The sequence below is a fragment of the Tursiops truncatus genome, chromosome 7, assembly GCF_011762595.2.
Source record: "Tursiops truncatus isolate mTurTru1 chromosome 7, mTurTru1.mat.Y, whole genome shotgun sequence".
NCBI classification, from domain to species: Eukaryota; Metazoa; Chordata; class Mammalia; order Artiodactyla; family Delphinidae; genus Tursiops; species Tursiops truncatus.
Window position 1 is genome coordinate 81,952,644 of NC_047040.1, and position 25,621 is coordinate 81,978,264.

A 25,621-nucleotide genomic window follows, 5' to 3' on the forward strand; every position below is an offset into this window, starting at 1 on the left:
AAAACTAGCACTGACTGGCACCATTTCAAGCCTGTCTTCTACAAACATTATTCTTCTATTCAAAATAAAATTATTGAGCAAGAGCCTCAAAATATTAAAAACTTTGCAAAGTCTCAAATATAAAATGACTTTTTCTGGGAATAATCTTTGAAGAAAACTTTGCTTTTATGTTGAACATACACAGATGAAAAAAATTGATCATATGCCTGTACTGTAAAACACCAAGATAAGGGCTATAAATTAATGCAGTAGGACTTTGGAGATGATAACCTGGACCTCCACTAGACTATGAGCTTCCAGAACAAGCCCTACTATCATTGCTGTATCAGCAGTACCTGGCACAGTACAGGCACTCAATAAACATGCACTAAATCAATCAATTAACAAGGAAATGAAAAAAGAAGGTTTTATGGAGGAAAGGGGACTAAAGCAGGACTATTAAGGAAAGAGACAGAACTGAGCTAAACAGAGACAGAGAAGATCATGATCAAATAAACAGGGCTGTGGTTAATCAGTGTTTGACAAGATTGCTTTCACTAAACATGAACGTTCCATATTCTTCAGTATTGGGTATAATCAAGGCAGATGTGCAAGACATCAAAAGTTAAGAATAGAAGTTATATTTTTAAGATTAACCTGAAAATCAGTAAACTGTGTTGGAATGGAAGGAAACTCAGCAAGCCATACTAACTACCCAATAAAAACCAGGAGTCTGTAATATCCATGCTTATCAGATGGCCACAGGTATCAAAAGGACAAGCAAATTAGGATATGGAGATCAAGTTTTTGCTTTATACAGTCTCCTATTTGGTCTAAGTGTAAGAAAGTAAGATATAAGTGACCTGAGTTAGGTATCTGGCTGTTGATAAATGTTTAGCTTACATCATCTTACAAAATAAAGCTTTATTCTATATATATTTACCCTATGTTTCCCTTTTTTGCTAACTCTCTTTCTGATGTTATGTTCTTACTGTCATGAAAGGTATGTATTGTCCGGGATAAGCAAGGTATCTTCAAAGATAAGGCACAACAGAAAAGTGGTTTTGCCTATAGCCACAAAATGTGTGGGCTACCTATAAATGCCCAGATCTCAAGACTGAAATAATTCTATGCAGTTCTCTGGCACTCATTCAAAATACAAATTACATCAAAACAGGTACAAGCAGATACAAGTATTACCTAGACCATATAAAACAGGTTTCTGATATTAGATGTTCATTTTGGGGGGAACAGGGAGATCACGTTGACTGCAGCTAGAGGCCAATACTCCCATCAGAATAAATGGACTATTTTTTCAATTGCACAAAAGCCAAAACTGGGCATAAACTTAGAAGAATAAGAGATAAAGGTAAATTCTCAGAACAGACATCCTAAGATAGATTAAGGAACCCCCCTCACACACACACACACACACACACACAAAGTAGTTTCTACTAAAAACAACCTAAAAGTCTCAATTACTCTGAAAAGGCACTAGGTATATTAAGGGGTTTTAGTGCTTCATTTACTTGGGAAAATGCAGGTTTTCTTTTAGGAAATCATCAAACTCTGATGTAAAAACGGATCACTTCAGCTGCTATGAAAGTAATGTGAAATATTACCCTTGAGGAACCAGCAGTATTAAGAGTGAGAAACTTAACAAAATAAAACAAAACAAAACAACTCATCACAAAGTTTTCATCAAAGTAACATCTGGCAACTTAAAACGAGAAACTGAAGAAAATCAGCAATACTTATTAGAGAAGTTTTAAATAGCAGTACACTTCTATTAAAGGACAAGAATACAAACTGAAAACTCACTATATTAAATAACAGCTATATCACAACTAGCCTTATTTTAAAAATCACCAATGGCCTTCATATTTATAACTAAGATGCTCAGTACTTAGAAGAGAAGAATCTAAAATTCTTGTTTATTACTTCTATGTGTTGTGTAATTTCTTTAAAACTCATTTAAATAATTTGTTTTTATGCATCTATAAACACATCAAAGGTCTTCTGGTATCCTTTCTTTTCTATATTAATAAACATCACAGAAGTCACCTTCCCTATTTGGCTGCCCTGGGCTGTTTTTAAGTATTAGGAAAAAAAGTAAAGTCCACAAGGTCCCAAACGACTTCTGATAAACAAGTTAGAAATATGAGGAAGGAGAACAAATTTTCAAATAAAATTTCTGGATGGCAATGCAACATTTTAGGACCTGTCAATCTAATTTTTATTTTTATTTTTTTAAACTAAGCACCTTCCTACCACCAAACAATCACTTCCAAAGGAAAACACAAACACTTTCTGGCAATTTTCCCAGAAATTTTTTTTGCCTTGCCTGTTATACTCAGTACTATCAGTCTGACAAAACAGTTCAAGATTCTGTCCACCTAGCTAAAGTAATATAAACTAAAAACAGAACTTATGTTGTATAAAATAAAAATATAAACACTGTACGTTGTAACACTAGACACAGTGTGTGCATACGTGGGTGTGAGAAGGAGAATGAAAGCAGATGTCAACATTTAACCACTGGTTATCTAAGGACTCCTAATGTTAATTCCTGACAAATTACTAAGATAACCGCCTAAAATGTATTTTAACACTGTTAACTCATAAGTGACTGATTTTCCTCATATAGGTCCAAAATAAGTATATGTCTACTTTTATACAGACCAGGGTTTGAAGAAAACATAAATTTCTCAAACCTCTCTCTTAAAAAGCCTTAACAAAATTTTAGAGGCCCAAAGAGAACACCAAATTTGAAATAGAATTTCCTTTTATAAAAGAGGCAAGCAAAACCTCTGTAAATAAAGCCCTTACAAATTTTAGTTTTTAATTCACTTAATTGTAGATCTAGTTCAATACAAAGAGGTTTAATAAGAGTTACCAGATCATGAAATGAAAAAAGGCAAAATATCAACTCTTAATTTGGAAATAGTTCTCAAACAACTGAGAACACAGTTTGATTATATTTAGTAAGTTTCTAAAAACACATATATTTACCAGCTTCACTCTTAAGAAACTACTGATCTCTTAGCTCTTAAAAAATTAAAATACTCAGTTAATTTTCTATGATATTTCTATAACTATTACCCCACCTTCCAAAAATGAAAGATTCATTTGCTACTTAATTCATAAGAGAAAAGGGAAAGCCCTTAAGACTAATAACCCTTTTAAAAAAATCCCTAAATCACAACAATACAAAACATGCACCCTTCCTCTAAAACCCAGAGAAAACTAAGCAAAAATTTCAGGTAAACATTCTAAATCAAATGAATATTTGATTCTAGGTTACAGTTACTGGCCTCTTGTGTAAAATTTGTAAAAGCTGTATTTGTAAAAGTCATGTTTGCCCATTTTAAAGATAAACACATCCATCTAATACCTTTCATCCATCTCTACCTTTCTGTGGAGCAAAATTTTTAAAGAACCTCATTTTTTAAACTCTTCTTTAAGCACAGAAGATGCTCTACCCCTGGCTTGTTCAATAAAAGATGCTAACTTAATCTGTGCTGAATTACTAAACACTAAATAACAAAAGACATCCATTATAAAGTTCTCCCCCAAAAGAAAGAAAAATTTCTTTAAAAGTAACATCTTTACACCTTTAAACGTAACCGTTCTCATTCTCTTAAGGAATGACTTGACATCTTTTTAGGCAGAAATATACTTTAAGTTGGTATATTTTGTTGGTAGCCTGGAATAAAAACATTGATTTTATCATCAACCGCCAAAGAATTTCATTTTCCTGAATACATAAAGTTTATATAGAATAATAGGAAACAGGAAAAGAGCAAATCACAAAACTCCAAATTTGTGATTCAACTGACTAGAACCTGGGAACACATTTAAGATTACTTTTCTAGGACAGTCCAAGAAAACCTGGCAACTTTCCAGACCTCGACCTCCCTGTGCCTTTTTAATAATTAAAGGGGGGGGTGGGTAATGGTTGTATGAAAAGACCTGCTTTCTTCTAATTTTAACCAATATAAGTAGGCTTCTTATAACATTATGAGGGAGAGATTTCTACAAACAAAGAACAAGAAAAACAGAAGCCCAATGTTTTCCCCCTCACAAATTAGAAAATTCCACCCTTCTACCCCTCTGCCCCTTGGCGGGACACTTTTAAAGTCTACTTTGGTGACACACTACATGAAATCTTAAGAGGACATTATGTCTTTCACACAGGTAAAGCATCTTCCACATTCAACAAATATATAGTGCTGGTAAGGCATTTTGATATTTAAGTACTAAACAAAATAGTAAAAAAAAAATATTTTCAAAATTTGAGATATCTTTAACCTCAACCTGGGAAAAAGAAAAAAATGAGTCCTAATTTTCAAAACAAGACACTAGAAGTAGAAAGCAGGAGAGAAACTTACAAATCTTTAGATATTTCTGAACTTCAATTAAGGCTTATTCTAATTCCTCCTGTAAGGTAAAAATGGGAAGGCACAAACGATAAATAAATGATCAGAAGGTCACAAAGACTAGGGAATTTCAAGTATGCTTCTTTAGCAATGTATTTTATTTAAAGGAAAAAACTCATGTTATTGCCTCTAAAAAAGTAGGATTTTGTGTTGGAACTGAATTTGGAAGATAAAAAGATGACTAAAAAAATATAAAATTTGAATGAGATATCCTGACAGCATACAAAAGAGCTCACTAGTCATCACTGCTTGGTATTACAGAACTGCCATACCACCAACTCCTTATTAGTAGACAGGTAGTACAGACACCTTAGAAAGCAAATAAACCCTCTATACAGGCCTTCATACTAGCTATAAAGAAACCATACTTTCATACTAGCACCCTTAAATGAATAAAACAATAAAATAATGTTACCTAGCTTGTCAAATGAAAATTTATAGATAACTGACATCAAAAAAAAAAAAGAGCAAAATAATTTGGTCATAAGAAATCAAATTGTAAAAAAATCTTAGCTAGTTTTTGAAGGCGGTGAGTGTCAGCGGAGTAAGAAGGCTATACTGCAAGTTATACTGCAAGTCACCAATCTCTCTCCCTGGGCTAGGGCAATAGCCTCCCTAACTGATTTCCCAGGTTCCACTTTTATCCTATTCAAACAAAATCAAGTCACTCCCCCACTTTAAAGCCATTCAATGGCTTTCCACTACCCTTGGCCTTAAAATAAAATTTGAACAAATCCTATAAGGCCTTCCACAGTTTGGCCTCTGCCCAGCCTTAATTCACACCAGACAAGCGAAGTTCTTTCTTGGAACATCAAACTCCTTCAGGCCTTGATACATTCTTTCTACCACCGCCTCCCCATCCCTAACCCCTTTTAATGGGTGAGATACTGGAGTGGAGTAAGCATTGAAAAAATGCTTGGAAAAGTTTAATAAGAGTTACCAGATCATGAAACGAAAAAAGGCAAAATATCAACTCTTAATTTGGAAATAGTTCTCAAACAACTGAGAACACAGTTTGATTATATTTAGTAAGTTTTTAAAAACACGTATATTTACCAGCTTCACTCTTAAGAAACTACTGATCTCTTAGCTCTTAAAAAATTAAAATACTCAGTTAATTTTCTATGATATTTCTATAACTATTACCCCACCCTCCAAAAATGAAAGATTCATTTGCTACTTAATTCATAAGAGAAAAGGGGAAAGCTCTTAAAACTAATAACCCTTTTAAAAAAATCTCTAAATCACAACAATACAAAACATGCACCCTTCCTCTAAAACCCAGAGAAAACTAAGCAAAAATTTCAGGTAAACGTTCTAAATCAAATGAATATTTGATTCTAGGTTACAGTTACTGGCCTCTTGTGTAAAACCTGTAAAAGCTATATTTGTAAAAGTCATGTTTGCCCATTTTAAAGAAAACACATCCATATAATACCTTTCAACAGCTACCAAGGTTGTTTTAGATGTTGGCTTGTCTGAATCTTATAAAAGAGTAGCAGGAATAGTAAAAGCCAGATTAACACACTCATTCTTATTTAATATTACAAAGTATATTCTATCTAAATCTTTCATGTTTACAATTTTAAAACATTTCCTTCAAATCTCTTCTAAACTTGAAGAAAACATTTTTTTCTTGAACACTTTAATAGACTTGCTATATTAATACTGCCCAGATCTAACAATTTTATTCTATGTTACTTACCACAAAAGAATTATTAATAGTATCTCAATAAAATTTTCCCTCCACAATTTAATGGAACAAAATATATATACTACAGGCAATAATTTTTACTATAAGTATTCATACTTCTCTGTACAGGCATACCTCGGGGTTCGGGTTCCAGATAACTGCAACAAAGTGACTATCGCAATAAACCAAGTCGCACAAATTTTTTGGCTTCCCAGTGCATATAAAAGTTATGTTTACACTATACTGTAGTCTATTAACTGTACAAAAAGCATTATGCCTGAAAAGACAGTGTACATACCTTAAGTAAAAAATACTTTACTGCTAAAAAATGCTAACCATCACCTAAGCCTTCAGTGAGTCATAATCTTTTTGCCAGCGGAGGGTCTTGCCTTGATGTTGATGGCTGCTGACTGATCAGGCTAGTGGTTGCTGAATCTTTGGGTGGCTCTGGCACTATCTTAAAATAAGACAACAATGATGTTTGCCACATCAATTGATTCTTCCTTTTATGAATGATTTCTCTGTAGCAGGCAATGCTGTTTCATAGCATTTTACCCACAACAGAACTTCTTTCAAAATGGGAGTCAATCCTCTCAAACTCTGCAGCTGCTTTATAAACTAAGTTTATACAATATTCTAAATACTTTGCTGTTATTTCAACAATCATCACAGTGTCTTCACCAGGAGTAGATCCCATCTCAAGAAACCACTTTCTTTGCTCATCCATAAGAAATAAATCCTTATCCATTCAAGTTTTATCATGAGGCTGCAGCAATTCAGTCACATCTGCAGGCTCCACTTCTAATTCTAGTTCTCTTGCTAATTCCACATCTGCAGTTACTTCCTCCACTGAAGTCTTGAACCCCAAGCCCCTCAATCTGTGAGAGCTGGAATCAACTGCTTCCAAATTCCTGTTAATGTTGATATTTTCACCTCTTCCCATGAATCACAAATGTTCTTAATGGCAGCTAGAATGGTGGTGAATCCTTTCCAGAAGGTTTCCAACTTACTTTGCCCAGATCCATCAGAGGAATCACTCACTATCTATAGCACCCATGGCCTTATGAAATGTATTTCTTAAATAATAAGACCTGAAAGTTGAAATTACTCCTTGATCCATGGGCCACAAAATGGATACTGCATTAGCAGGCATGAAAACAACATAATCTCATTGAGCATCTTCATCAGAACTCTTGGGTGACCAGGTGCATTGTCAGCGAGCAGTAATATTTGAAAGGAATCTTTTTTTTTTTTCCCTAAGCAATAGGTCTCAATAGTGGGCTTAAAATATTCAGTAAACCATGCTGTAAACAGATGTCCAGGCTTTGTTGTTCCATTTATAGAGCACATGCAGAACAGATTTAGCATAATTCTTAAGGTCCCTAGGATTTTCATAATGGTAAATGGCATTGGCTTCAACTTCAAGTCACCAGCTGCATTAGTTCCTAATAAGAGAGTCAGCCTGTCCTTTGAAGCTCTGAAGCCAGGCACTGACTTCTCCTCTCTAGCTATGAAAGTCCTAGATGGCCTCTTCTTCCAATAGAAGGCTGTTTTGTCTATACTGAAAATCTGTTCTTTAGTGTAGTCACCTTCATTCATTATCTTAGCTGGATCTTCTGGAAAACTTGCTGCAGCTTTTACATCAGCACTTGCTGCTCTCACCTTGCAGTTTGATATTATGGAGACAGCTTCTTTCCTTAAACTCAGGAACCAACCTTTGCTAGCTTCAAACTTTTCTTCTGCAGCTTCCTCACCTCTCTCAGCCTTCAGAGAACTGAAGAAAGTTAGGGGCTTGCTCTGGATTAGGTTCTGGTTTAAAGGAATATTGTGGTTGGTTTGATCTTCTATCCAGACCACTGAAACTTTCTCCATGTCAGCAGTAAGGCTGTTTTGCTTATCATTTGTGTGTTCACTGGAGTAGCACTTTTAATTTCCTTCAAGAATTTTTCCTTTGCTTTCACAACTTGGCTGTTTGGCACAAGAGGCCTAGCTCTTGGCCTATCTCAGCTTTCAACATGCCTTCCTCACTAAGCTTAATCATTTCTAGCTTTCGATTTAAAGTGAGAGATGTGTGACTCTTCCTGTCACTTAAACACTAAGAGGCCACTGTAGGGTTATTAATTGGCCTAATTTCAATATTGTTGTGTCTCAGAGAATAAGGAGGCCCAAGGAGAGGGGGAGAGATGAGGGAACAGCTGACCGGTAGAGCAGTCAGAATACACACAACATTTAACAATTAATTTCGCCGTCTTGTATCGGTACAGTTTGTGGTGCCCCAAAACAATTACAACAGTAACATCAAAGATCACTGATCACAGATCACCATACCAAATAACGAATAAGTGTGAAATATTGTGAGTACTACCCAAACTTGACACAGAGACACGCTGTGAGCAAATGCTGCTAGAAAAACAGCACCGCTAGACTTGTTCAACGCAGGGTTGCCACAAACTTCCAATTTGTAAAATATGCTATATCCATGCAGTAGTTAAGAAATTTGGTTTTCAAAGAGTAAAAGAGCAGCATGATAAATGTAGCACTAACAGTTTTCATCAAGTATCAAAGGGAGAGCAGAACATAGACATTCTAGACTAGTCTCCTTCAGAAAGCTTTCAGATAAACCTCTATAAAGCACACTACTCATAGTTAGTCCACAAATTTTATCACCTTCGCTAATATAACTTGCATTTGAAATGTCACGTTTACATTGAAAACAAGGTATGTCTACTACAACAATAATCAATAGCTGGTAAGATTTCCTATCTAATGAATGATTTTTTTGTGTGTGTGGCTGCGACACGCAGCATGCAGGATCTTAGTTCCCTGACCAGGGATCGAACCTGTACCCCCTGCAGCAGAAGCGCAGAGTCTTAACCACTGGACCGCCACGGAAGTCCTCTATACGAATGATTAAACTATTTTCTAATAAGCCACCACCTATATACCCCATTAACAAAACCAGAAAAACTCCTCTTTACTTAAACTAATAGTAAAAGGAACTTTTTGCGTTCAGGAGTATGACAGACAACCCCGGAAATGTAGAACTGAAGAAGAGTAAATAAAGTTAAACTATTTACTTTTAAATCTGATAGTGGAAGGGGGTTAACACATTGATACATCCTTGCTTATATGTCCTAATAAGTTCAGTACGTTAAATGTCTTAAAAAGAATTGTTGGGCCCACCCTGAGTGCCATTCCACCATTTTTTCAACATCCTCCCACCCAGAAATGTTTATATCTACCATTTTCTTAAGGAACAAAGATCCACAGAACCCTAACAACTATCAGGGCTGTTCCCAGTCTTTTATTTGTGAAACATTTAAACATGAGGTTAAAAAATTCTTATTAGTAAGCCACTGAAAGATACCAAAATAAGATTCAAGAAAGTTCAAATATAGGGCATTTTCTTCCAAGTTAAAAGCTACTTTTCCAGTGCCAGAAACTAATTAAGGACACAGCTGGCCAATGTGTAGGTTTAGGGCTACCCTAGAAATGGAAATCTGGGTTCAGACGTGTAGCAGAAAGCAAAGGAATTCAGAGACACAAAAACTTTAGCAATAATGCTACTGTTGTTGCCCTTTTTTTGATGTATTTGTGCACTGAGGAGATGGAGAAGGGACAGGAGCAACCGGAGATAAGAAAAGGATGGAGATAAAAAGCAGTTGAAAGGACATGGGGAACAACTGCAATCATCCGAGTTGTTCTCTGTTAAGCAGCTGGCTGGCTGGTGACTCAGGGGTCAACAATTCTAATCCCTGGCCTTCACTGAATCTGAAAACCAATTCCTGGTGGAATTTACACACCCTCTTCCCATTTAGCACTTATACCCACCTGCCCCAATTTTCAGTGAAGAACAATTTTGCTTTTTAAAAACAAACTAAGAACAGGGAATGACTGCAATAAAAGTTTGAGCCCAACAGGAACTTAAGTATCAATAGGTATTAAAAGCCTCATAAGTCTGATGAAGAGAATGCAAGTGATAAGCTGATGAAAATTATGTCCTAGGTGCCACAAAATCTATGATCTCTCTTTAACATTAGCATTTTTCAAATATAAATTAGCACTTACAGCATATACCTAACACTTGAGAAGAGGTTTAGGAGTAAATACCTAAGAGAAAAGGCAGCAGCACTGGTATAAGTAAAGAAAATGGGTTTTATCAAACCAATTTTTAATTTTTTACTTAGTCTGGTACTTAGGAATTTTAAATCTGTAATAAGCGATTTCATTAATTATACCATACAGTAAAAAGGGAAACCAAGAAGCCAGGGTAAGAGACAAAAATTGAGATATATTACAAGAAAAACAGAAGTAACAGTGATTGAGCAGACTGTTTAAATAAGAAACAGGAAAAAGGACCAAAAACTGAGGATTGTTCATGGGAATAAAGGCATTTAATCAGTTCAAGAGGTGAACGCTAGTGTTGCAGATCATGCTTGCAGGAGCACAGTACTAGGCATGCAATAAAGCTCAACAGCTTTTCTAACAGAAGTACTACACACTGCCTATCTTATTTTCTGCTTCCCTATTTATTTTGCCACAAAATCTTAAATTTTCACTAATGGATGGTAACATTTTGGAATCCCTGAAACTAACTTTAAAAGGAAGGCTAAGAAGTATAGACTCAGTCAAGATCCAACAATGTCCTACGATTTTCTTTCTTATAAAAATGTTTTCTGCGATATTAAACAGCTTTAACCTGCAGGTGGTAGATTTGTCCCTTCATTTTGACATCTGTGGTAACACCATCTTGAGTTCCTATGGGAAAAACATACACAAACACATGTAGAGTTCTAATGTGCAATATTTTTATGTTCACTTTCAAGCTGGAAGCAAACTATTCCTAATTTATGTTGTGCAGCCAGTGCCTACAAAATTTATGCCTCTAGAGGAAACAAGAAACAGAGCCATGCTTCTCAAAGTGTGGGCCATGAACAACCTCCATCTAAATCACCAAAACACTCATTTCTGGCCCCAGTCCAGACCAACTAAATTGAATTCTCTAAAAGTGTGCTGTCTGGTCAACACACTGCATGCTTAAAAACCATTTAATAAGTATTTCTATATATTAAATTATGTATAGGGATTAGATACCAAAATAAGAATGTTTTAAAGCATGAAACGCTATAACCAACACAAAGTATATACCCAGTAACAGTCTGCCCTCTCTGGAAATGGAAAAAATGGGGGATTATATTTTATCCCCAGAAAACACCCTAGTAGTGGGGGTGGTTTTTTTGTTTGTTGAGAGCAGAGGGTTTAATTGATGGAACAGTATGAAAGTACAGATAATCCCTAAATAGGACAACCTAAACAACTGAATCACAAAAATTCTTTTAAAAAAATATTCCTAATATTATTAGGAATTATTATTCCTAGTATTAAACACTTTAATGCCTAAATTAAAAAATTAGAACAGGGACTTCCCTGGTGGCGCGGTGGTTAAGAATCTGCCTGCCAATGTAGAGGACACAGGTTCAGTCCCTGGTCCAGGAGGATCCCACATGCCACAGAGCAGCTAAGCCCGTGTGCCGCAACTACTGAAGCCCGCGCACCCTAGGGCCCACGTGCCGCAACTACTGAGCCCGCATGCTGCAACTACTGAAGCCCGCACGCCTAGAGCCCATGCTCCGCAACAAGAGAAGCCACCGCAATAAGAAGCCCGCGCACCGCAACAAAGAGTAGCCCCCACTCGCCGCAACTAGAGAAAGCCTGCGCGCCGCAACGAAGACCCAATGCAGCCAAAAATAAATAAATAAATTTTTTAAAAATGTATTACAATCTATAGGAGTCTAAAATTTAATTATCTTTTCACCTAAACTTATGTTTACAAACTGAAAGATATCTTACTTGATCCTCACAACAATCCTACAGGGGAAATAGGAATAGATATCATTATTCCTATCCAACTCCTACTCTAGGCTTATAATACAATGAACTTACAAAAAAGATCTCAGAATCATCCTTTCTGGTGGTTCTCAAACTAGATGCGGTGTGGATCAGCTATACCTGAGTGCAAAATAAAACTTCCTTGGCTCTACTCTCAGAGATTGACTCAGTGGGTATACAGTGGAGATCAAGAAACTGCATTTTTATCCAGTACTCAAGGTGATTCTAATGCTGTGAGGTCCTCAAACCAGAGTTGGAGAAACACTAATCAATTCAATTCTAATTGAGTCCCAGAAAGATAAAGTGATTAGGTCACTGTGGTGGAGCTGTGACTCAATTCCAGATTTCTGTTCTTTTTTTCACTATCCAAACAATTCACAAAACAAGACTTAGAAAGTCTTTCTTCACTTAATAGGAATTACACATAAAGAAATTTTCATCAACTGTTACCAACCTAAACTCTGAAAACTGCTTTGAGGGGTAATAGCTCAGAAGATGTGGTGTAAGCATGTATTCCAAGAAAACACTATAGTATCTCTTTTTCCTCCCTCTGGATATTCCAAACTAAGAGGAATAACAGGAAGATGTGTCATACTGGCCAAAGTCACTGAATACATAATCTTATTCAATCCATGTAATTCTATGAAGTAGATGCTATTTCTGCCCATTTTATGGATGAAGAAACTGAGGCTTGGGTGGTTTTACCTCACCAAGGAACGTAAAGTTAATGGTCAGGACAGGACTGGACCAAAATTGAAAGTATGAGCTCTTAACCTCACTTACATACTGTGGCCAATGTCCCTATCACTAGGTCCTCTTATTCACTGCTTAAGCAATAAATATTGATATAGTATTCTGCATAATCTTTCATTTGCTCTTAAGTCACCAAGAACTTGGTCCAGTTCCTATTTCATAAAAATCAATCATTTACCTCAGACCCTTCCTCTCTACTATATTAGTGTAAATCATCCTCCCCTGCCTCCCTGCCACCCACACTATTTCTCTGCAATCAATTTTGCCTGTTGATCTCAGTGGTTTTTCTTGGGTGCCATTATGAGTAGCTACTGCTTTCCTCCAAACTATAATGACATAGCCTAGGCTAAAAAGCTCTTAGTTGGGAAAGCTGTTTTCCTTAAAATGATAATTATTTTGTTCTTCTTATAGAATACTGGCCATTGTCAAGTCCTGCCATTTCCTATTTTCACCTTCTTTTGAATCTCTGATGTTTTCATCTTCCAGCTGGTTTCCCACCATCTACCAAAGTTGTTTCACACCAGTTTCTCAATCTGACTCCCTCCTGAAGTTACAAACCATCTCATACAAAATTACCTGCACCAAGTGTATCTTAGAGATTCAGCAAACACTCTACGACACCTGAGTTGTCCAATACAGTAGTCACTAGCCATGCGTGGTGACTGAGCACTAGAAAGATGGCTAATCTGAATTAACATATGCCGTCAGTGTAAAATATACACTGGCTTTCAAAGACTTAGTACAAAAAAAATTAATAATTTTCATACTGATTACATGTTGAAGTAATATTTCTAATAAAATGTATTAAATGAAGTATATTATTAAAATTAATCTCACCTTTTTTTCTAATGTTTTTTAATGTGGCTACTAGAAAATCTAAAATTATATTTTTGTATAATTTATATGCTCACAGTATGGCTTGCATTATATTTCTTTTGCAGCACTGCTCTAGACACTCCACCATCCTGAGCTTGATTGGCCCAATGCCCTCACTGTAACACATGCCATATGTGATCTTCTTAGAACATACTCACTCTATCTGTTCAGTCATCTCCTAAAAGCTATAACAATTAGTTCACCCCATTAAAAAATCCAAAACAATGCTTTATCACAAATAATATACATGCACAGTTTAAGGAACATCACCTGGAAATGAAGCTACCATGGATGTCTCCAAAGTGGGAACTACAAGCTAGGTGTCAAGTAAATGAGCTACTCAGAGGGACATAAAACACCCTGCCTGTTCTAAAAATAGTCCTCTCTTATACTTGGAAATTATTCTCTGGAATTTTTCTCATTGCTTCTTCTCCTTTGTACATAAAAGGTGCCCCCAAGAAGGTGACGCAATGGCTATCTCTAACAAAGGAAAATCCTAGAAACCATAAAAAGACAAGTAAAACTTCCATCACTAAAAGATCTATACATAAAACCAAATGAATAAGATTTTGGGAGTTAAAGTATATGTTATTAGGAAAGAAAATCATTATAACTTTCAGAAAGGATGCATTTAACAACATCTGTCACAAATCCTACTCAACCAGATGACCTGGAGATAGTAGTAGGTGACTCAGATTCCTACCATGGTCACCTGGTAGCAATTCCGTCAAAGGAAGAAGTCATACCAACACTTCTTTAATTGTATAAGCCAAGAGATGCATCAATGACAAGTTTCCTGAATTTTCAGAAGTGGCAGTGATAAACCAAAACATCAGATGAAAAACCATGGCAATCTGTTAATGTCAGACTGATAAAGAAACAAAAGATAGAGGTTTCTCTTGAGAAATACTCTGAAAATATAAATCAGAACACAATGTAGGCTACCAATGCTTTAAATCAACTACTTAGCATATTGAATATCCACGGAATCCAACTTTCCATTAAGATATAAGAAGCTTTTTACATCAAGGCATATTTTACTTTTAATTGGGCTTTACATAATGTGTTCAATGTGGAGAAATAATGTATGACTCCTTTTTGATAGGTGCAAAACTGGTAGGCAGGACACATTTAAGAAGTTAACTGTCAATCATTTAAATTTTACTGGGTAGAATATGTACATGCCAAACCATGGGCTCTATGTTTCCAATGCTGATTCAAAGGAGGAAATGGAAGTATATGATCAGGTTTGCCACTACTTGGGATTAAAAAGAAACTTGCATCAGAGAGCTAGCAATCTTCACCAGTAAGAATTCCTAATACAGCAGCTACTTAAATTGTTTCTCTCCTACTCATGCCAAAGACCAACCAACAAACAAAATCAAGTCACAAGGAATGTTAATGGGAAGTAACAAGAGAAGAGAATGAGCAGAAAAATAAACAAGATCTCATCTTGAAGAAGAACAAGAAGATGGCACTGTGAGCAGTGTTCTAAGATGATCCCGAAAGCAGGAGGCAAGTTTGTCTTTAAAATGAAATCTTAACAGATGGTTAAGTAGGGGACTCAGTCCTCAGAATATTTATAAAATGAGTTTTTCAATACATATCTGCTCAATTCCACTGAAACCAAAAAGATAGTACAAGGCTTAAAAGCAACTGTTCCACACTTTTTCTTGCTAGGACTTACCTGAAGCAGATAGCACAGCTTTTTACCTTTTTGTTTTCTTTCACAAAATATTGATACATCAGCTTTAAAAATTTATTTATAATTAAATACACCATATATACATAAATGCACAGGCACCTAGGATAGATGTTGTGCAAAATCTCCTATGAAGGATAAGATACAAAACTCTTTATTTAAATAAAACTCTGACTTTAAAAGCAGACCAAATTAAATTATTTCTTGATGTCCCTTCAGGTCCTTAGAATTTAGGTATTAAAATTAAAGAAAGTGATTAGCAGAAGGTAATTAACAATTAATTTAGTAATAATGTACTAGCTTGTCAGCATTTACTCAACAGTGACCAAAAGGAAAAAGAAAATGTCTTCCTAACAAATTCTTAATATCATAAAAATCCACAAGTGTAAGAATTAGAAGTTGCGACTTTGCAGGGGAAACACCTTTCCACGCATGTGCTCTGGGCACAGGAGGGGAGTTCCGAACATCAGACAATACCCATATCTAAGTACTCCGAGTAAGCAAAGTGTTATGGAAACACACCAAAAGAAATAAAACAGTCCCTTTCTGCCCTTGGGGAATCTGTAATCCATTCTGAATATCAGATATACCAAAAATTTAGAAATTATTTAAAATAATATTTTTGCTTCGTTGCAAACAAAGTACATGAGGAATGTGAAGACTTAAAGAGATAAAAAGGATTAATTAGAAAAGGCTTCACAGAAAAGAAGCAGTTTATGAAAAATATTCTAGCTATATTTGGAAAGTAAAGATATCTGTCAAAGGAAGAGGGTACTCAAGGAAAAGAATGGCACACATACAGAAAGCAGTCTATACTGAGAAATAATAAAAAACAAAGCCCATTAAAAGGAAAGAAGGAAGAAGTGGGGTCTTCACAATAGAGTGAATGGATTAACAGGAGAAATAAATGAAAAAAGTCAGGGAAAACAGTTCTTGCAACTAAAAGGTGTAGGATAATTACCTATGGTATCAGAGTCCCTCCATAGTGACAGGTCAGCAGGCCTGAAAGTGTAAAGGGTAAATCTCTGTCCTAGGCAGCCCACAGGGTACTAGGATAGGCCAAAGAACTTTACAAAGTGTGACACCTGCTCTCAAGTTGTAAATGCTTGAACAAGAAAAATCAGAAGTGACTTGTTAAATTCAGCACTCTGGCAAGGTATACTTTACTCAAAGACTAATTCAAAAACAGCAGGTAGGTAGAGTTACTTGAGATTAAAAGCACATTTTTGATTAAAGAAGTAACAGAGATCACCAGGTAGAATATTAAAAGGAGGAAGAAATAGGCCAACACTTAACTTGAGGCTATGCTACATGAGATGACCACAATGACTAACAGGCATGTTTGAATATTGAAGGTTTCCTTGTACTTCAGACATTTTTCACTCCAGTAAAAAATTTTTCTCTTTGAAGAGAACACACACTCACACCCTCCACACACACCCTCCTCTCACACCCACACGCATTCCCCCAAAACACACCCTCACACCCCCACCCTCCTCTCACACCCCTACACACACGTCTCCTCACACACCCTCCTCTCTCATACTCCACCACACCCTCACACGCCCCCGCCCCTTCCTCTTACACACCCCCACACGCCCTCACATGCTGTCTCCTCACACGTGCCCACAAGCTTCACACCCCCACACTCACGCTCTCCTACACCCCAAGCACATCCATATCCCGCTCAACGCAAGTATGCTACCTCACTGTCCCCCCCATCTGAGCTCCTGTCCCTACCTTCACCTTTCCTCCCCCAACTCTCAACCCCACAGCAACCACCTTCCCGTCTATCTAAATTTTAATTCATCTTTCAAGGCTCATTGAAGTTTCGTTTTCTTTATGAAGCTCTCCAGGATACCTTTACCTTTTGATGATTTTTCTTGGTCTTGGGATTTCTTACTTACCCAACTGGCATTCAGCTGGTTTCTCATGCAACTTAGCACTTAAATATAAACTATATTGTAACATTTACTGTCGATTTATATATAAAATTCTCTCCTCAACTAGAGCATAAGCACAGGCCACAGCTTTCTGTTTTCTCTACAGGAGCACAATAAAGGACACACCCCTTTGAATGACTGTTACCTATATGCTATTCCCCTTTCTGACCTAATTTTGTCTAATAGCTCCCCAAACACACTCAATCCCTGGATTTCCTTCCACAATTCACAATATCACATTTAAACACACAACTAAAAGTGTCCCACAGTAATAAACTGGTTATTGGTTTAAGGGAATACACAAAAGACAAGAATGAATAATCAGTCTCCCTTATGAATGATGTAAAATCAATTTTAACATTTTTACAAATAACCTGAAAAGGCATGGGTACAGCAAGACCTCCAGACTTACTGATGTTACCGTGTCAAAAGGGAGCAACTTTAGAAAGTTCTCTTAAGGGTATAAAAGTATAATATTAGAATATTTTCTAATATTAAAGGAAGAATAATGTAAACTACCCTTACTGAATGATAATCTGAGGGGAAAAAAAAACATAGCAGTTATCAGGATTGTTTTAAAAATATTAAAATAACAGGAAGTACTGATATATTCATAACGGGCAGCATCTTATAATCTTTAGGAAAGGAACTAAAACAAACAACAAAAAAAAAAACCCAGACATTTCTAAAACTTTGCACAAAATAAACAGGTTATTTCACATTGTTATTTCAAGAAGAAATAGAGCCTTTCCTCAAAATTCAAGAGTTGGTGTAACTTCTCAGTTTAACAATCTACAAGGGTTGTTACGGGGGAAAAATGAAAATTAAAATCTTAAAGCATAGCATCCAAGACTCCATCTCATTTGTACTGAATTTATTTTTCTAACCATATCTCCCATTACATTTTCTACCTTTTCTCTCCTGTCTAAAAGAAGTATTCAGCCTATCTGTAAGTATTATCACATTTACCGCCTCAATGCTCTTACACATGCTGGCCACTCTGAATTGAATCTTCTCCATCAAAGGCCACTTGCTGAAATACTACCATTCTTCCCAGGTCCAAATGCCACTACCCCCACATACAATTCTGATTACAACTAATCAATGAACACGAGCTGAGCACCAACTCTACCAGCACTGAGTCAGGCACCTAAAATTCAGAGACGAATCCCTTACAGATCTTATGTGAACAGAGAAAACTGGAGAAAATGTCAATAATGTAGGGAGTATAACAATAAGTGGATGAATAAGATGCTATGGGAATACGGAAAGGAGTACCTAACAGTCTGCCTAGGAAAGAGTGGCCCCACAGGAACTGCAGGAAGTACAAAATGAGTAGAGTCTGGGGGCAAAAAACAAGTATGTGGGGAGAGGGGAGAGATTAGGAGGTTTTTTTAGTGTTACAGGATCAAAGTGGGAGGCAGTGATGGCAGGAAATTAAGCTGGAAATGAACAGTCCCAGAGGGTACTATATGTCATGTTAAAAAGCTTGACCTTCGTCCTACGTAGGTGATGAGAAGTCGGTGGGGGGGATTTAAGCTGTTGAGCGTCAGGGTCAGATCTCCACATTCATGATAGATCTCAGGATCTACAGTCTCCATGGTTTCTAGCAAAGAGTATAGAAGACAGGTTTTCTTTTTCCCTGGTGCTTTTTTGTTTGCTTTGTTTGGAAGTGGGAGGGAGAAAGGTCCATTTAAGAGTCTAGGCAAGGAATGGTAAGGGTAAAACTAACACACTGGTGATGGGAATGGAAAAGCAAGAATAGATTCAACAAATATCCAGAAGGTAAAATTTATAGGATTTAGTAATTTCTTGGATTTGGCAGAACACTAAGAAGTAAGCATTGAAGATGGCACCCAGGTTTCTGGCTCCAAGAGGTTTAAATTTTAATCTTTCCCTTTCTATTAGCTCTCTCCTGAACCAACTCCTCAAGCACATAAACATCTCAACTTTAGCTTTCTTCCATCTCTTTACATCCCTTCTCAGCCAACATTTCCTAAAAAGTAATCGACCACCACCAAACCTACTTCCTTATTCACAACTCACTCCCCATCTTCTACAACATGGTTTTTGTCTCCACCATTCCACTGAAATGTCTCTTGCTAAAGTTACAAATAATCTCCAAATTTACAAATTTAGTGGTGACTTTTCAGGTTCTATCTTACTTAATCTCTCTGGCACCATCAAATACTCCCTCCATCTAGATTTCTTACAATGACACTAATCTTCCTTCTACCTTTCTGGCCACAGCTGGTTCTCCTCTACAAGCTCTTCCTTGTCCTCTCCCCCTACGCTGAAAAAATTAGCGTTTCAAAGCGTTTGATCTTTGGTTTTCTTTTTTCTTCTTCTTCTGCCAAGTTGATTTCATGCCTGTAAATCTACTGGCCAAAGACTCAAATCTTTCTCCAGCTTAGACCTATATCATCAACTACTTTATCAGGATGAACCACAAGTACTTTGACCTCACCCTGATGAAAACTTAACGCATCTCTTTATGCTAAATAGCACTAACCTGATGAAGCACTCTCTGGCTCAAAATGGCCTTTCCACAGCCTTCAACATGAAGTTAACACTCCTTCGAAAATCAAGTCCTGATCCCTGCTCACCTCTGCACTCACCCATCACTGTTCCACATGCCCCATAATAGGGCTTATGATCTAGGTCTCACGAACTAATTCCAGTTCCTCAAATTTGACATGTAATAATTATTCATGCCCCATATAAGTTGTTTCCTCTGCATCTGTCTGGCCACTCTCAGTTCCTTTAGTCCCTTTCTACTCAAAGTACGGGGCCGACAGCATGGCATCACTGGGAGCCTGTTAGAAAGGTAGAACCTCAGGCCCCACTCCAGACACAATGAATCAACATCTGCATTTTTAACATTATCTCCAAGTGATTCATATGCCTATTAAAGCCTGAGAAGCTCTGCATTAATTTACTATGACCACTATTATAATATACAACAGGTATCACAGAAAAGGGCAAATCTAGCACACATCACTTTCAGAGCCTTAGCCTAAATCATTCCCTTACACACACTGCTTTTGACTGAGCAGTAATGGATTCTGTAATTGACTCTCCTGTTCTTACAGTCACCTTTCTCCCTCTGGACTTAATACTTCATACCATTTTGCTGGTATTGACATTGGCTCCACTGGACAATTCTCACTCTCTGCCCTGAGGCTTTATGTCCTTAGACCTTGAGGTTTCTATACTGGCTGTCTTACCACCAGGAAGTACATCCACCAGACTTGATAAGACAACATAAAACAGTCTTCCCACTTTGTTCACCTGATAAAATTCTAATCATCCTTCGATCACCTCAAGCATCACTGAGGGAAAACATTACCTGACTCCCTCCAAACTGAATCAGGCTATTTTTTGTTTGTTTGTTTGTTTTTTGTTTTTGCGGTGTGCGGGCCTCTCACTGTTGTGGCCTCTCCCGTTGCGGAGCACAGGCTCTGGATGCGCAGGCTCGGCGGCCATGGCTCACGGGCCCAGCCGCTCCGCGGCATGTGGGATCTTCCCGGACCGAGGCACGAACCCATGTCCCCTGCATCGGCAGGCGGACTCTCAACCACTGCGCCACCAGGGAAACCCCAGACTATCTTTTTCTACAGTCCCAGGCACTCTAATATTGACATAATGTGCTGCATAATTTTTAGTTTACTAATCATTCTCCTCCAACTAAGCTGTGTGTCCTCTAGAGTAAAGACTGTGTCTTATTCATCTCTATATTCCCAGTTCTGACATATGCTTATTGTTTACTGGATGGCTAATAAATAAGTCTGGAGCTCAAGAGGGAGATCAAAGTTAGAGATATAACTATGGATACCTATATTTAGAAGAGAAATGGGATTACTTCAGCAGGGAAGGTTATATGGACTAAGAATTCCATAGGGTTGAACTCTGAGAAATGCAAAACTAAAAGGATGGGCAGATTGAAAAACTGGCGTGGTGAGGAGCTGTAGTCAGAAACACTGAGAGAGTTAAAGGGACAAAAGAATTTCAACAAGGAACAGGTAGACAATAGCATCAAAGTTACAGGAAAGTCAAGTAGTAACCGAATATAGATAACAAGAATCCTTTAGATTAGGCAATTAGAAAATCATTAATCTTTGAGGGAATTATTTCACATACTTTAGGATAACAAAGAAAACAGAAGGTAGGAAAGAAACTTTTCAAGACAGTGAGAAGAAAAAGAAAGACTCTTTCACATTAACGTATTCAATAAATATTTATTGAGCACTGGACACTAGGGATGCAGTGATAAACATGAGGGCCATAATCCCCATCCAAATGGTGCTTTTATTTTAGCAGCAATAAATTCAGAAAAAACAAAGCCCAGAAGGACTCAAGAAGACTAGACCAAGTAGAATCTGAAAGGCATCCCTCACCTAGTGAAGTCCTAAAAGATAACCAAAGTGCCCCCCCCCCGCAAAAAAGAGAAAGAAATGTCTGTTAGTGCCTAACACCATTAATTTTAATAATTAACATATGAAATGTTTTTATATTACATTTTCAGTTTCAGAATGTGTATTATGTTTAGAGTATAAGGTTTATCACTCCAAAGTGACTAGTTTCTTAGACAATCAAAGACTTCATATTCCTTTTGTAACCTCCATAGTAATTGGCATAATAATTAGCACACAGTAGGTACCCCTTAAATGACAGATGATTTCAGTTATAGCTACATGGATTCAGGATACAACAATACTAAAGTTTTTCTATAAATTCAGTCACTTAAATTCAAATCAAATCCCTATGGATTTATTGGTTTCTACTACTCATTTGCCACCTTTTATTCATTATTCCTAGCCTAAGAAACAGAAATAAGGGACTTCCTTTTCTTTGTATTCTCTTCATCATCTTTCAGTTTCCTGCAAGCTGATTTATAATTTAAAAGTTAAAGTAACAGAAAACTGAAGTCCTTGGATTTGGAAAAACAATGTGTGTGTTAAATCTTTTTACCAATCTTTTTTTTTTAATTAATTAATTTATTTAAATTTTTGGCTGCGTTAGGTCTTCATTGTGCGGGCTTTCTCTAGTTGCGGCGAGCGGGGGCTACTCTTCATTGCGGTGTGCGGGCTTCTCATTGAGGTGTGTGGGCTTCTCACTGCAGTGGCTTCTCTTGTTGCGGAGCACGGGCCCTAGGCACGTGGGCTTCAGTAGCTGCAGCACACAGGCTCAGCAGTTGTGGCTCGCGGGCTCTAGAGCGCAGGCTCAGTAGTTGTGGCACACAGGCTCAGTTGCTCCACGGCGTGTGGGATCTTCCCAGACCAGGGCTCGAACCCGGGTCCCCAGCATTGGCAGGCGGATTCTTAACCACTGTACCACCAGGGAAGTCCCTACCAATCTGTCTTAATATGAATGCAGGCAAGGGAATCACAAATCCAAATGCCAGAACCACTCATTCTTGTCTATCTAACATGTTCTTCCTCACCCACCAATCATAGGTAACAGGCACCAAGTAAGCAATTAACAACCACTATCATTAAATTCTTTTCCAAATATGAGTCAAAAAGAACATTGGATTTGTCTGGTTCTACATGAGCAAATTTCAATTAATTCAACCTCTCTGAATCAACGATAATCATTTTTAAAAGATGCATTTACTTTGATCATTTGATTCACTAATTACTCAAGTGGTGATCAGAGCAAATGAATTCTGACCTAGTTCTGATTCTGGCTCACTGTATAACCAAAAGGAACAACTTCTGTTTCTCAGTCTTTAAACAGCTGTGGACAAACAATTACTTTCATTTAAGAGGTGGAGAAAGTTCTGCTATATCAGCTACAGTACCCATGATATATTATCAACAATTCAATTTGATAACTCAGCATTTTTTACTACATCATAGGATTTGAGGAGTACCACAAATAGCAGCTGCTGTCAGAGTGGGAACGGGGGAGGGAAGCCTGGCAGAACAGGTTCAAAGAAAGTCGCATTGCACTGGAATTGGTAACTCCTGTTTTAATACACATTTTAGAATATGTGATTCAACAGAATAATAGATTTAATCCCTGCAGATCTAGGCTACATACACTGGCTCTGGTACTTATTTAGTTAGGTATCCTTAGGCAAGTCGCTGAATCTCAGTTTCTTCACCTATAAAATGGGGATAATACTTATCTTGTAGGGTGAGTCACACACATTATCACTAAAACTTAAAAGCACTTAGCCCACAGCATGCAATAAGCAGTGACTATTAATAATGGCTGTTTTAACAAATGGTAATAATTAATAACATCATTGTTTTACATAATGACTGAGCTGTGATATAACTTGCCAGTTCCAATTTTGACCAAAGAAATGTAATAATGTAAAATTGTGGCACATGTGTAATGGGCCTTAACCTAATAATGGCCCATTAGGAAAACAATTTTAACCATTCTTCATCAAAAGCAAAAAGTGATTAACAAAAGCACTTCTGAAGCAATCAAAGGCAGGATTTACCTACAAATTTCCTTCAGCAATAATTAACATATGTGGATTTATGATTGCCATCAAGCTATCCAAGCAAGAGCAAAACAACCTCTGCCCTGGAATTAGAGCTCATTTTAGTGCTTCCTACTGCTGTATTGCTACTTCTGGCTCCCGCCTTGCCCAGCGCCAAGCATGAATTTCTTAAAATGTGGTATAAGGATTATCTGCAAAGCAACTACCTCTAGTATAAATGGCTGCAAACACTTCCTCCCCTAGGGTGGGAGACAGCAGAGGATAATGAGGCAAAAGTTGGTCTTTACTTTTATAAAAGAACAAAGAACTTAAAAATTAGGGTTTAAGTTCTAGCTCCACTGGTTAGTGACTTCAGACTAATTCTATTATCTTAGAGTCTGAGCTAAAAAAACAAACAAACAAACAAACAAAACAACATGAAACCTATCTCAAATAGGGTCACACAGGATCAAATAGGAACATACATGAAATCACTTAGAAAACTATAAAGCATTAATAAAAAGAAGTTACCCTCCCAGAAGTGATGATATTCAAATATTGAGAAAATAAAACTACATACACTTTTGGAAGTTACAGTTATTCCCCTAACATACCCACTCCCTTGTCTTTTTTTTTTTTTACATCTTTATTGGAGTATAACTGCTTTACAATGGTGTGTTAGTTTCTGCTTTACAACAAAGTGAATCAGTTATACATATACACATATCCCCATATCTCCTCCCTCTTGCATCTCCCTCCCTCCCACCCCTCTAGGTGGTCGCTAACTGAGCTGATCTCCCTGTGCTATGCAGCTGCTTCCCACTAGCTAGCTATTTTACATTTGGTAGTGTATATATGTCCATGCCACTCTCTCACTTTCTCCCGGCTTACCCTTCCCCCTCCCCATGTCCTCAAGTCCATTCTCTACTAGGTCTTTGGCTTTATTCCCGTCTTGCCCCTAGGTTCTTATCACCATTTTTTTGTTTGTTTTTTAGATTCCATATATATGTGTTAGCATACGGTCTTTGTTTTTCTCTTTCTGACTTACTTCACTCTGTATGACAGACTCTGTATGACTCACTACAAATAACTCAGTTTCGCTCCCTTTTGTCTTTATCTCACTTTGGAAAAAAGATTTTGAGGTACTCTCATTTGTGAATATATTGATACTACTGAATGATGCACTACTCCACTCTATAGTTTTCTGAAAAGATCTCCCCATATTTCTATATAAAACAATACCACCAAATTACATAACTGGAAATGTTAGTGCAGTCGTCCTTAGGTATCCAAGGGAGATTGATTCCAGGACACCTTCCCCACCCCTCCCAGGGATACCAAAACCAGAGGATGTTCAAATCCCTTCTATAAAATGATGCAGTATTTGCATATAACCTGTACATTCTCATGCATACTTTAAATCATCTCTAGACTACTCATAATACCTCATGCAATGTAAATGCTATGAAAATAGTTGCCAATGTGCAGCAAATGTGGCACTTTCTGGAATTTTTTCCCCAAATATTTCTGATCCCCAACTGGTTGAATCCATGGATGGGGAACCCAGGGAGAGCCAACTGTATTCTTCCCTGGATACCAGCTGCTGTTTTAGAATTAAACCAGAGTCCAATAAATATATAAATAAATGTAAATGTTGTAAATAAAACAAATAGTACTGTATCCTAAACAAAACAGCATGGCCATCTGCCAAAGATCAGTTTCTCACTAAATATACATTAGCAACTATTTTTTTAAAGCCTTTTTTTTTTTAAGAGCAGTTTTAGGTTCACAATAAAATTTAAAGGAAGATGCAGAAATTTCCCATATACCCCCCTGACCCCACACATGCATAGCCTCCCTCATTATCAACATCACTTACCAGAGTGTTACATTTGTTACCGAAGACCA

At 37.1% G+C, this 25,621-nt stretch overlaps 1 protein-coding gene across 5 annotated transcripts in view; it reads right to left on the reverse strand.

Annotated features, from left to right (window-relative positions):
* Positions 1-25,621, reverse strand: part of ACVR2A (activin A receptor type 2A) — an 86,321-nt gene that overhangs the window by 44,082 nt on the left and 16,618 nt on the right. Inside the window, exon 1 of one of the 5 annotated variants that reach the window (XM_073807735.1) lies at positions 3,594-3,615. The exons of the other annotated variants lie outside the window; for them this stretch is intronic. Coding sequence (XP_073663836.1) covers positions 3,594-3,615 — 22 coding nt within the window. Of the gene's footprint in view, positions 1-3,593; positions 3,616-25,621 lie in introns of those variants that run through there. 5 annotated transcript variants of the gene reach the window in all.